Genomic DNA, 13220 nt, shown 5'->3' with positions numbered 1-13220 from the left:
AACTGGAAAATAAAACTGGGGTTCTGATCCCCAGACCTTGGGGAAGGAAGATGAGGCATGTAATCTATGGTGGAAGATTCAAATTCTCAGGAAGAAGGTCTTTACTGTGACAAAACCAACCAACCAACCAACCAAAGAAAGGGGAACTGAAGCAAGGCCTTTGGAGGCCTGCAGCCCCAGGGAGCCCGGAGACGCCTCATCTACTGTTCTACGAGTAGGGCCCTGCACCCTCCTTTTATTGAGAAAACACAGAAGATTCTCTGCCTCTGCTCCTTCACCACCCACTAACTCTGCGTCCTTTGTGGACTGGCCGAGTGAGTGCAGACAAGCCAGTGTGCCGGTGTCCGCTGAGAACTGGCCCAAGGAAGCGGGACCCCACGCGCCACTCGGTGGGAGGAAACCGTGGCTCTGCTCTGTAGATTTACAGCCTAGGGAACCTGACCAGTCAACCCCGTCTCTAGGTCACGATGACGTGAGACTGATTGCGGCAATGGGTGGGTTCATCACCAGACCCAAAGGTCTTCCACCCGCTATGTAAGCTCTTGACGGCACGGATCTTCTTCTTTGGTGAACTGTCTTATTCCTTACAAGTTCCCCTCTGGCTCACTCAGTCCTTTTTTCTCTTTGCTGACTCTCCCTTCCCCATAATGCTGCAGGCCCCAAGGGGCTTTCTTAGTCTCCTCCTCAGAGGTCTCCTGCCTTCCACGCTCATGGCTCCCATTCCATCCTACTGACAACCTGTCCCACTACCTGCTCGACATTTCCCTGGGGACTTCGTCCAGCACCCCGATGCGATGGAGTGTCCTCCTCAACATGACATTCCGTGCTGTGGGGGTGCACAATTTCGGGTCCACTAGGTAAATAAAGTGAAGGGCTGGAGTCTAGCCCTTCAGGCAGATCACAGCCTGATGATGTCCTCTTGTGGGCGTGGCCTTCTCATAGGAGGGTCCTGGGGACGACCCCCCCTCCCTGCTTCACCTTGCTGCGGGAGAGCCACTCAGAGACCTGCCAGGGACACGGCCATTGGATCCACACGACTGTGCCCCCGCCGGCCTGTGCTCTCCCTGCACTCAGCACCACTGCGCGTGGCTGCATGAGTCCGAAGACGGACTGATGGACTAGTATCGGACTCGTGGACTTGATCCGGATGGGCTGGGATTTCCTGATATAAAATGACTTCTTGATAGAAAGCTCTCTCCTACACATACATAAATGTCACTGGGTGTGTTTCTCCAGTCAACCCGGCCTAACATACCTGCCCGGTCACTCAGCTTTGATGCCTCAGAAACCGAATGTTTGAATGTTTCTGCACCTGGCTCGGAACCAAGCACACCTGTTGACTCTGCCCTCAGAATGTCTAACTGGTTCACTGTCCCCGCCTCACGCCCCCACCCCCTCCTACACGCTGACCATCAAATCCTACCCTAAGGGCCGAGGGTTTATTCCACTTCTACATAACCTAATTTTCCCCAGTCCAATCTACATATTGGGAACACTTCATTGTCACTTCTCTTTTACTATGCCTCTTCACTGCCTCATAACTTTCAAGAGACAAATTTCATGGGGCGTAAATTGTCCTCTTCTCTGTTATTTTAAAACTCCTACAATTAGGTTCCAATCTACCTGAGCCAGATTCATCTCCCACTCTTTCAGAACTCATGACAATTCCTGCTCCTGCTCGTCCACCCACAGTGGCCCTGAACATTCTGCCCCTGTCCAGGATGGTTCCGAGCCACTGCCGATCAGCATCCTGCCCACTCTTCAAAGTCCTGATTGAACATCACCTTCTTCTTGGTCGTTTCTGATCATCCGGTTGAGAAGCCAGCACTGTCTCTCTCTCTCTCTCTCTCCACACACACACAGCACCCTTCGCACACATCGTCTTGTACTTTGGGCATGTCAGTCTCCAGGAGACTTGAGGGAAGTAGTCTAATAGCTGAAAGAGTGAATTGGGAAAAGCATATTCTGGCCACGAAATATCTTCACTTGATCTTAGCTGAAAGGCTGAGAAGCGACAGCCATGAAATATCATGAGGAACCATGGGGCTATGACCAAGTCATCTCCCTTGTGAACTGCAGCGCCCACGTTTGTGAGGTTAGCTCTCGGGCTCTGCACGGGGCGTGGCATCAGGACAGGAGGCGGAGATGTTAAAGAACTGTGAGCGTCCAGCTGCCACAGACATGAGAGTGATTTGGGTAACTGTTGACGAGAGCCTTTCCTCCGGGCCACACGAGCCTGCCAGCTGGGAAGGCCTTACCGTGCCCCTTCTCAGTGCAAACTGGATGGAGTCCAGGTCGGTAACAGGGCACCACACTTCCGCGATCAGGCACTTCTGGGTCACGTCGATGTTGCACAGGTTCAGAGTGTGGTAGATGGCCTTCATCTTCCGGACCTTGATGAACCAGACCCGGACGTTCTTAGCAGCAGCCTGCAGAACCCTCTGGCGGTGATCCTCCGTTTGGTTCAGGACCTTCAGGGAGAGAAAAGAACAAGGGAGGGCAGCTTCCGGCACTGGGCTCAGGCCTTAGGACGCGGATGGCAAAGAGGCACAGTCTTCGGAGAAAGGGCGTTGTGTGCTGCGTGGCCTCCGGGGGTGGAGACATTCTCTCACCGTTCCCTGATGCTGGGTTAGGTTCGGGGGTTGTGGATTGTCAGCTCCTGGCCTTGTGGTGCTCGGTTTCTGTGAGACTAAGTCACCGTTTTCCTCTTCTGTACGGAATGGCTCCTCATCCAAATCCCAAAGAACTGGAGTACTAGTTACTGATATTGTCATTTATCCTCAAGCTGAAGATAAACCTGATGAAATGGTTCCTAGCTTTTCTTTCTATATTCAGTCTTACCACTCCTAGAGGACGCGGCAGAGCAAAGGTCGGCCCTTGCCTTTCACTTGGGCAATCAAAGAGCGGTGAGATTCCACAGGGAGCCTGGGCCAGCATCAGGGGATGGTGGGAGAGACATGTGCAGGAGCCGCTGGGGTCAGGGGGAGGGGATTTAGAGTGTCACCGACTACTGCCATCATGGGGACAGGTAAGGCTTTACACCTCTGAAGATTTCTTGGGGCCAAAATTTTCCACGTTGATCCTTCGGAGACTGGGATAGTCTATTTTCCTTAGAGGAATGATATGCTGGAGACTAGAGGTTAGGGAAGAGGCAGACACCTCACATCCCATGTGGTATTTACGGCTGACTAAGGTTTCCCTGCTCCTCCTAATGAGGAGCTGGGTCAGCAACCCACCAACCACATTCCTGCATGAGTCTCTCTTGGGAAGAGGAAGGCACTGTAATATACTTGCTCATTTAATCACACGCCTTCACTTCACTTAACGCACAAGTCAGTACAGCACCACGGTGATGTCCCAGAAAGGCGGGGGGGTGAGGGGGTGGGGAGGCAGCCATGGCCCCAGGTGACGTGTTGCGTCCTCTGGGAATGAGGGTGCACAGCTCCCCTCACTCCACACGGCCGAGTACCTCACAATTGTAGCATGTGCTGTTTGAGTCCTCTTTTGACTCCTTAGTGGCTCTTTGAAAAGTGTCCATTGATAAAACTGGACTTAACAAGAGTCAAATTCTGGCCATGTGTCCTGACTCCATCACAGGCTTAAATCCCTCCATAAATATGGGAGACCAGAGGCCGCATGACTCCAGATACACTAACTCGGAGTCCCACCGACCAGCAGATCTCTGAGATCTCCCCTCCACTGGTTAACCCAAAGCATGTAGCTCAAGCAGACAGCTGTTGGCTAAGAGGACGAATTATGCACGGTGGGGGCCAGAGGGAGGATGTTTTTTCAGTGTTTAGAAAGAATTGCTTTTGATGGTCATTTGGGTGAAAGTCTACATTGCAAATGAGTTTCCTGGTCCACGGCTCAGGCACATTCTGTTTGGGGACATGAGCTGCCGCCCCTTCAATGTAACAGCACTCTTCCCACGTTGTCCCTGGGTTGCCCGGTTCCGTTTGCCCACCCGTCCTGCCCCGTCCTGCCTTCTGACCTTGGTTGAGGGGAAAATGCTGCCTTCCTGGGCTCCTGTGGTTGAGGGTTCTGGGGAGGATTCTCCTGACAGGAGTTACTGTGTACTCTGGTATCCTGCCACCATCAAGGGAGAGGTGATCATAGAAGTGGGTTCAGTCTCAGGGGTGAAGGATGTCCAAGGCCCACCTGTCTCTACTAGATGAGTCTGTCTCATCTTTTTTAGGGTTTTGAATTTTGTTCTACATTTTTCTCCTACTGGGATCCCAATCAGAGAGGTTGGTAACGGTAGCCGGGCACTATCTAGCTCTTCTTTCTGGTTTCAGGCTCACAAGAGAATTTTGAGAAAGGAAATTGAAAGATGATGGATATGCCTCGGGGAGTTTTCACAGTGCTAGAAGGAACGGCCTTTGGGGTTCAGGGCGGTTACTAAAGCTCGTACATGAATTCTCTCCCCAGGGAACAAAGTCCCCACCTGACCCCCCTTTCCTTCCATGTATGTAGAAAGCATGGCTCCTCCCTCAGGGTCCTTGATAGCCACTGTGCTTGTATGCTGCACACACTGTCGTTGGGAAAAATGTACCACAATCTCCTTCTGGGCACAGGAGCCACAGCAGGCTCTGAGGATAGACCATGTAAAGGCCTCAGGTGACCAGTAGGAATGTGTACAAGAGAAGAACTTGCTGTATATGTGATTCTGTTTTTCTTAGCTTAGCATATGAATCGTTTTTATGACAAGACACATCGCAAGCTGATGAGAAGGAGGGGAATTGGACACTCAAGACAACAACAACTTCAGATGCACAGCCTTCCTGTCTCAGTTGAAGACGACCAATGTTACTTCTACAGGCATGCCCTGAGACGTTTCCCGCTTCAGGGGATGTGTCCTTCACAGACATGGAGTGGTGGGGAGCCTGTGCAGGTATGCACTAACTACGGGTGTTTCGAGCAAGCACGGTGTTCTCCCAGCACTTTATTTCACAAGAACAGACTCCCTCCAGCCCTCGGGTACCATTTGGAGATCATCAATCCTGGTGTTCACTCCCGAAGCCATTTCCTTCCTCTCCTGCGGCGTCTCAGGACAGGGGTAGAGTGAGGCTCGGAACCTGGAACGGGCAGACATGGCCTGAGGAACACGGACGTTTCTTAACCACCCAGTTTCAACAATCTCCACCTTGCTCTGAGGGCGAAAACAGGGATTGCTTAGACCGACTTGCTCATCGAGAATTAACTTAGAGGAAGTGGCCTGACCATAGACATCTGATCTATCTGCACCTTCTCCGTAGCTACTGAGGTCCCTTGGGATTACACACAAAGCAAACCAACATTTTAACAAAGTCAAGCCCAGGGTAAGTTATCAGAGACCTGCGGCATGGAAGCCAAGCACGTGGGGCGCGGCCTCAGGACTCATCAAGAACCCAGCGCCCACCACACTGTGCCGGGTGTGGAGACTCAGCAGAGCAGGGTGCTGACAAACCCAAACCGTGGTTTTAAATGATTTCCCACAGGGAAAGGGAAGTCTAGCTTTGATAATGCAGGCATGCAAGGCATACGGTCCATTTAGACAATGCCCATAGGAGGGGGCTTCAAAAGTTCATGGGCAATTTCCATGATCTTTTGATGTTGTTTTTCCATTAACTTTGTGGAGCCACATCAGACACCTGAGGTCCATTTCCACAAGCAGGGGCCAGTCCCTGGTGGCCAGCCCACCCTGGTCAAGGCTGTCCCTTCCTTTGGGTGTCTGAGGCAGAACCCTCAGCAGGCTCTCCAGCACCCTGCGTCCTGGCCCATCGCCAACTCAGCAGCGTCTGACTGGGGAGATGGGGGCACCTTCCCAGACTCTGACTCAGAATTGGAGCAGGAGGTATTTCTCCAAACCTTAACTTCCAGAATGTCTCAAAGCTCTAGATCTAACAATTCCTCCTCTGCCTGGCCCTGGGTGGGCACTGAGGTTGTGTGTGTAAGTGTGTGTGGTGAGGGGGTCGTGCAGCAGGCCCCTGTGGTCTAAGGATCTGACAGGGGCGAGGGCTAAAGGGCTGCCGTCTTCCCCAAGGCCTCTGGAAGAGGAGCACACCTGAGACCCCTACTGTCATCGCCTGAGTAGAGGTGAGGGTCTCAGGGTGGAAGCCTTTCAGCACAAAGGGCTGCAGACCCTCGCTCTGAGCTCCGGTTCCAGCCCCACCCCTGCGACTGAAGGGGGGAGTGGCATGAGCACCCCAAGGCGGGAGCACACCCTCCTGGGAGCACGGTGCCGTGGAGGACACTGTCTTGGAGAGGAGCGGAGCCGCAGGGAGCTGCAGCTGCCCAGGCCCAGGCCCACAGCGCCACACACACAGCGCGGCCTCGGATGTTACATGATTTGGACACTGTGAGAAAAATGTTCTCACAAGGTCCAAGTTACATCTTCTCTCACAGAACATAGTTTGGATGTTAAGAGACTTGTAACTGAACTTCTGAAAAATGAACCTGGGGCCCTAGATGCTAGTTTTAAATAGCCATATTATTGCCAAAAATGTATACTAAAAGGGCTGGTGCCTCTTTACTTTGTCACCTGGGCGTTCCAGGTTCGGGGGTGTGGGGGCGCCCTCGCGAGCAGAGGCAGGTGTTTCTTACCCTTCGCAGATTTTCTTGACTCGGTTTTTCAGTTGATCGCCTTGAAAGAAAATGATAAACACAGACTTGTGCACGTAGTCACCCTGAAAACCAAAACCAAACACGGGGAGTTCAGACCTCCAAATCCACGGGGCAACCTCGTAAAGAACTTACTGTTGGGTGACAAAGGGGCAAAGCAGTCCTTCTGCGATAGGGTAACTCCGTCCTGTACCCACAACCCCACTCCACACTTTTAAGAACGTTTGTCCTGTGATCTGTCACTCACGGAACTTCTCAGCGCACCTGGGATCTTGACCCAGCACTGAGGAAGGAAGTCTGGGAGATGTCTAGAGAGCAGGTGTTGCTTTCAGAGTGAGAAACATGCGAATGAAGCTTGAGAAGAAAGCAAGGGGCGGGGAGTGGAACGAGCTGAGGGAGGTGGGCAGCTGCTTGGGCGTGGCTATCCAGACCCCCTTTCCTGTTGGAGGACAGGGGCGCCATCAGCCTGAGGAAGCTCCCCACGCAGTGGGACTACAGGCTGTGGTGTTCCCAACCCCAGAGCAGCCTGCAATTGGGCTGCACAAGCCTCCTCCTGTGATCACTCTCCTACTCAGGACAGAGCATTGTTAGCTGCATCACCCTCCGGTGGAGATGCCGCTCAGAAGCAGAACAAAGCACACCGAGGGAACGATGTGGCCACTGAGAACAGAGAAACCATCTCGAGGCTTCGAATTCATACGAATACCAAGGGGCCGTCAAAACGTGGCAGTGCACGTAACAATCGTTTATAATCCTCCAACTCAGGATCGACCACACTCACTTAGGTTTCTGTTATCAACTAGGCCCCATTATGTCAAATGCCAAGAGGCTAAGCTTCCTACTTCCCAAAGCATTGGGTGGGAAAAGCAATTCTCCTGTCTTGCCCCGTACATATTTTAAAAACAGGTTTCCAGGCACTGCAACAAAGAAGTAGACAAAAAACCTGACCAACTAAAACGTCATCAATTTAAACGAGGATCATGGTTTGGGAAATCCCCCTTCTTTCTTTCAATACACGGGTATTACCTAACTGGAAATCCCAGGTCTTGCTGTAACTTTCATACAGCACTAATTGTCTCTGAGTCCCAAATCAACCACAACACTAAAAGCTCAGATTTAAAATAATTGTTGGTGGGGGCGGGGGTCAAGTCGTTCCAATCAAATGAATAACTTTTCAGATAAAACTCAAAAATGTCTACGTATACGTCATGCATACATTCGATGTATAAACACGATAGAAGTCAGGGAAAAGGGGAAGCCCTTCCTGTTCTCAGATCAAAGCAGGGACACACTAAGGGCTCCGCTCCGTGTGTGGGGGGCGTGGGGGGTTGGGGGGGTCAGATCAGGGGGCACCAATGCCGAGTGACTGCAGGGCTCCCTGTTTAAGCCCTACGTCATGGGGTGCCCTTTCCTCATCTTACAGTCACGGGGTCCTCCAGAGGGCTCTCGATTTCAGCCTGGCGCAGGAACACGTTGCCCCGGCACACCCGCCATAGCATGCGCTCAAAAGTGGGGATGCGCTCCCGGTTGATCACCCCGGCCACGAAGCTGTGGGGAGAAGAGCCAGATTGGGAACTCTCTCGATGCCACCGCAGGGGGCAGTGGCTTTCAGGAGGGAGGGAGGAGGAACAGGAGAGACGGGCAGCACAAAGGTTCTGGGCCAGGATGTCCAAAGGGTTACCAAAGCCTCACTCACAGGTCACTCCTGGACCCAGGAGCGGGTGGACAGACAACTGAGGAACTGAGGCAATAGTGACTTCACTGGGGGAGCGACAGGGGGTGTGGACCACACCGGGCGACACTCAATGTCAGAGGGTGACACCAAAATGACTATAAAACTTTGGTACCACGTTTCCACCAAAATTTATTATTATTTTTAATAAAAACATTCTCATAGCTGTAACAACAAAGGTACTTTTTGTAAGCCCAGCTTACGTGTATCAATATACTTGCAAGGCTAAAACTTGGTGCTCATTTGCTTTTTGAACCTTCTAATGAGCTCTGGTCAGAGCTGTCCTTATTACTCAACTACGCAGGGTGCTTCGAACCCATGGTTTGGTCTGTATAGTCTACAAACACGTGCTGGTGTTGCCATCACTGCGTGGACGTGAGCTTATCCATTTTTGGTGTGGTTGGTGATTTTGTCCATTTTTGGGGTGTTTTAGCTATGATATCATGATAGCAATGATTTTTGACTTAAATCAGTAAGCTTGTTTTCAGAACGAAGTAGCCGGTCGAGGGCAAGCAGAATCAAAGGCTTCCGTCTAGTCGTTACTAATGGTGTGTAACTAATAATAGAAGCCAGCACACAAAGGTCCACAAAAACCGCTCTTAGTCGTCATATAATCTAAGAAATATCACGTTTAGGCAATTTACGACTACATGTATCACATTATTATTCTACATATAAAATTGATCATAAACATTACTAAGGATTCTATACGGTAAGTAGAGAAGAGACAATCGAGTAATAGGCAAAATGGAGCTCAAGAACTGGTCCATGGGGAGAGGTGACACCATGAGTTAGTGTTATTGGGGGGGAGGTAACACTGCCACACTGGGTGACATGAACCCTAGTGACACAACTGGCTTCGAAACACCTCTCCACAAGCTCAGAGGACAGTGCGTCTTTCAGCAAGTGGACTGGCAGCCTCTCATGAATCATGAACAAGCAGCCCTGGGTGAGGCAGGGCTGCCGAGGGACTTACCCAAGTCTCAGAGGTGTGCCTCTGCCCAGCTCACTTGGCTCCAAGAGGGATGAGGACTCTTCTAACAGGTCTGGATCCGCCATCTGCTGATGATGCAATTCAGCCTGAATTCACAAATCAATTAATATCTAATGAAAATAGTTAGTGGCATGCAGGGAACGAGGAACCAGGAGATAAGTTCAGAAAATAAAGATGAAAAACAAAGAGAACAAAACGAAAGAAACACCAAAAGAGAAGACAGTCCCACACAAAGAAGACAAGAATAAGGGAAGAAAAAAAGAAAAAAAACAAACAAACCAGGTAAGAAAGCATAAATGGCCCCAGTAAAGCATCTGGGGAAATGGTTGTAGAAATAAAGAATGAAGAAAGAACATTAAATCAAGGCGACATGTATAAATCTGTTACTAGGTGGAAGTCATTTATTTCACCCATTCCCTGGACGAGCTGTGAAAGGGTCAGGACCTAGCTCTGTCTGAATAGGAAGCTCAAGCTCTCTCCCTTGCGAGTGAAAACCACTCTCACTCTCAAGATCCCACGGCCTGGCAGCTGCAAACTAGCCCTGGCCCTGGGTGGGAATGCAAACGATGGAGACTCTCTTTCCTAGGAAGAAAGGAGGGCACCACCATTGTCCTGAAGACAGTCTCTGTGCTCAAGTTCTCTGATCTGGAGGAAGACAGAAGAGGCTTCTCCAGACACCTCGGATTTCCATGTCCTTGAAAATTCACAACAGGAGAGCTCCCCGCAGACACTGTACATAACACATTGGGAACCATGCAATGTAAGGGCAGTTCTTGCCAAAAGGATAAGAGGCCCAGTAGCTGGGCAGGTCTGAGCCTCCACTGGTTCCACACAGGGAAGAAAGGGGAAAAGATATGAGTGTCCCGTTTGCTGGCTAGGAGTGCAGGGATATCGAAAAGTTCATTGGGTTTTACAATGTAAGGGTTCTTGAGACCACAGCTTAAGGCACCAGTGTCAGCCAAGCAAGGTGAAGAAAACGGCAACAGGTCATGAGGCGCTTCTGGGGAGGGTTAATTGATTTGATTGGAAATGATTTCCACCACGACAGTTTATACAATGAAATGGGGTAGAGGGCACTTCCTATACACAGGCCTGTCTCTCTTAGCATCTCTCTGCTCAACTCATCCGACCCCCTAATTTACGCCCATCAGAAAGAGGTGGCCCTTAGAAATAAAGTCCAGCCTGATAAATAAACATCTCTGTCGGATCCGTATACTACTTGACCAAAGACCATGAGAACAGTCCTTATATGCAAAAGCTTAATCAAACAAAAAGGTAATTTTTCTTTATCACTTTCATTCCAAATTTCAACTTGATTCTACTCCTTTCTGCTCCACTATCAAACAAGCCACGTGGGAACCTCCCTTTAGATAGTCACATGACCATAAGCATTAACAAAAAGTATAAACCAGCTAAGTCTGAAGGCTTAACAACAACAACAAACAACAAATAAAAGCATTTGTGTTGGGAAATAGGTTACTGATGCAAAATCAACAAACAGAAGGAGGGGCAGGCCCTGGGCAAATACCGTCAGGAGACCTGTTTACTCTAAGAGGCTGGGGGCACAGGCTACCACTTGCTGCTAGATGGAAATTAAGGGGTTCTTTCTGTTTCTACTTGGATTCAAATCCGCTATCTGCCGCAGGCATCTTGTTTTGACGATGACTGCTTGCAATAGTTGAACTTGTTGTTGCAAAGACCAGTGAGACACACTGTTGCTTACAAGACACTCTGCTTCCTGTGTCCTGGCTCACTCTTTCCGGCTTGGGAAGACCTGTAAGCCAAGACTGCGCACAAACACCCGCGCTCTGACAGAACAGCAGAGTGCTCGCCACAGGCTGATCCAAAGACTATGGGAGACCCTCTGGGATTGAAAAAACTAAACAGGACAACCACAACAGCCAGCAGAGTTCAGATGAAATAGAAACGAGCAACCATAGTCCAATGACGAATTTCACAATTGAGAACCCTGAATCTTAGAAAACCTGAGCTTTTACATAAAACAACTGTGGAAAACTAGGGTACCATAACCCCGAACTACAGGGCTGCAAAGCCACATCTCATGCTACGGAGTGTCCCCAGGTTATGAACGAGGTCTGTTTCCCAATCAGTCCTTCCATCAAACTTGTAAGTCAGGACAGGTTATTATAATTCTTACCTGCGTCAGTCAAATGTTTGTCTTAATATATAGTATATTTTACCTTTCTTTTGTGTTTGTGGAAATTTTTCATTATCTTTTAAAAAGAACATTTTATTGGCATATAATTAACAAATCGCACATTCAATAGTTCAATCATATTAAGAATAGTTGTACAACCATCCCCACAATCAATTTTAGAATAGTTTACCTTCTATGCATATAATACTTAAAAGAAACATGCCCAAATAGGCTAAAACATCTTAAACATAACTATAACCAAAGTAACTACATAGGGTTCTATACTGAATGTGTGTAGGTATACACTATATAAAAAATTTTTTGTATGAGCCCCTAATAAAATGTTTTTTAAAAAAATAAAGAGCTGCCTTGTAGCAGAAAAAAAAATTTTTTTTTAATTAAAGAAACAGCTTTGAGAGAGAAAAAAGGCCATGATGAAAGGTTAACGCTCACTCTCATTCCATCAATGTGTTGCATTTCCAAAGGGGCGTTCAGTTGGTAACTATGATAACAATCATTATTAACTGGGTGATGCAGAAATCGATTGAGAGGTGGTTACCACAGACGCCGACGAGGAGCCTGGTGTTGGGAGGATGGACCTGGTGCTGAAGGGTCAGGGTCTGCTTCTGCTGCTCGCTTGACTAGTGCAGTCACGTTCATGAACTAGGTAACAAGGGAGGTGTGTACAGAGGTGGGTTTTTTCTCACCACCAATGGCCGTGTAGCAGCTAAGGCCTTTGGGAACTGTAAACTTGGTAAGCTCTCTGAATTAGCATCTTGCTCTTCTTACGTTGCCATCCCTGCTGCAATGAAGCAAAAGGCTGCACCTAACTCTTTTCTTAGAAACGTCTTTGGTCCTCGAGGCTTGGGGCCCCAGAGGCCATCATCCGCTGCTCTAGTGCTGTAAAGTCTTTATTGGGAGCCGAGGAAGTCTACGAAATTAACTGCACTGATGTCCAACTGCAGTTGATTCCCAGTATCATCCCCAGGTTGCCTGCCTTTGGCGATGCTGTCCACTCGCTGCAGACCCCAGGAGAGCACACAGGAAGTGGGTCACAGCTTGTCCCACATTTGCATTCATCGTTGGCTATACTTCACTTTGTCCCTAGATTCAGGAATATTTTTGATATCATAATATGTTAATTATTCCTTGAGAACTCCTTGAAATATAGGCTGGTCTGCTCAAAAAGGTCCGCTGTCACATATGGGTATCGAAGCAGGCTAGGCCTCCTGATCTGCTGGCTGAAGCAGCAATGCGGTGTTGCTGCAGGGGGAACACAGCCCGTACGTTGGCGTGAAGGCGTGTACAGTGCTTGGATGTCTGGATGTGTTGTCAAGCACAAGAGGAATCTTCTTGACCAGGCAATAACGGTCAAAAGCAGAATAAAATGGTTCAAAACCAATCTTTCAAGACAGCAGTTGTAACCCAAGCGTCTGCGTTTGTCTTCCAAGTAATAGGAAGAAATGCCTTCGCAACCCTGTGAAGTGTCTGGGATTCAAGCAAAGACCTGAACTTGAAAACCCTGACATCAGGGTGCAGGGCAGCAACGATGAACATGTAACTCTCCTCTAGTTCCTCAATGCACCCCCACCCCACTATCACGATCCCAAGTCTACCTTACAAGTCTGGCTAGACCAGAGGATGTGCACTGGTACAGAACTGGAAACACAGGGAATCCAGGACAGATGATCCCTTCAGGACCAGTGGTGAGCGTGGGCGATACCGGGGTGGGGGTG

The 13220-nt window shown here is 49.4% G+C and overlaps 1 protein-coding gene across 1 annotated transcript in view; it reads right to left on the bottom strand.

Moving 5' to 3' along the window:
• The window catches only part of ATP6V0A1 (ATPase H+ transporting V0 subunit a1), a 60807-nt gene that overhangs the window by 24821 nt on the left and 22766 nt on the right, over window positions 1-13220 (bottom strand). The window contains exons 6-10 of the mRNA XM_045299448.1: window positions 9309-9391; window positions 8022-8148; window positions 6583-6665; window positions 4982-5075; window positions 2259-2471 (exon numbers count right to left, since the gene is read on the bottom strand). Coding sequence (XP_045155383.1) covers window positions 2259-2471; window positions 4982-5075; window positions 6583-6665; window positions 8022-8148; window positions 9309-9391 — 600 coding nt within the window. The remainder of the gene's footprint in view (window positions 1-2258; window positions 2472-4981; window positions 5076-6582; window positions 6666-8021; window positions 8149-9308; window positions 9392-13220) is intronic.

This window comes from Echinops telfairi, unplaced genomic scaffold (assembly GCF_000313985.2).
Source record: "Echinops telfairi isolate 266 unplaced genomic scaffold, ASM31398v2 ScPeMD7_7458;HRSCAF=8496, whole genome shotgun sequence".
Lineage (NCBI taxonomy): Eukaryota > Metazoa > Chordata > Mammalia > Afrosoricida > Tenrecidae > Echinops > Echinops telfairi.
Note: the sequence above shows the minus strand (reverse complement) of the source record. Positions and strands in the feature narration are given on the sequence as shown.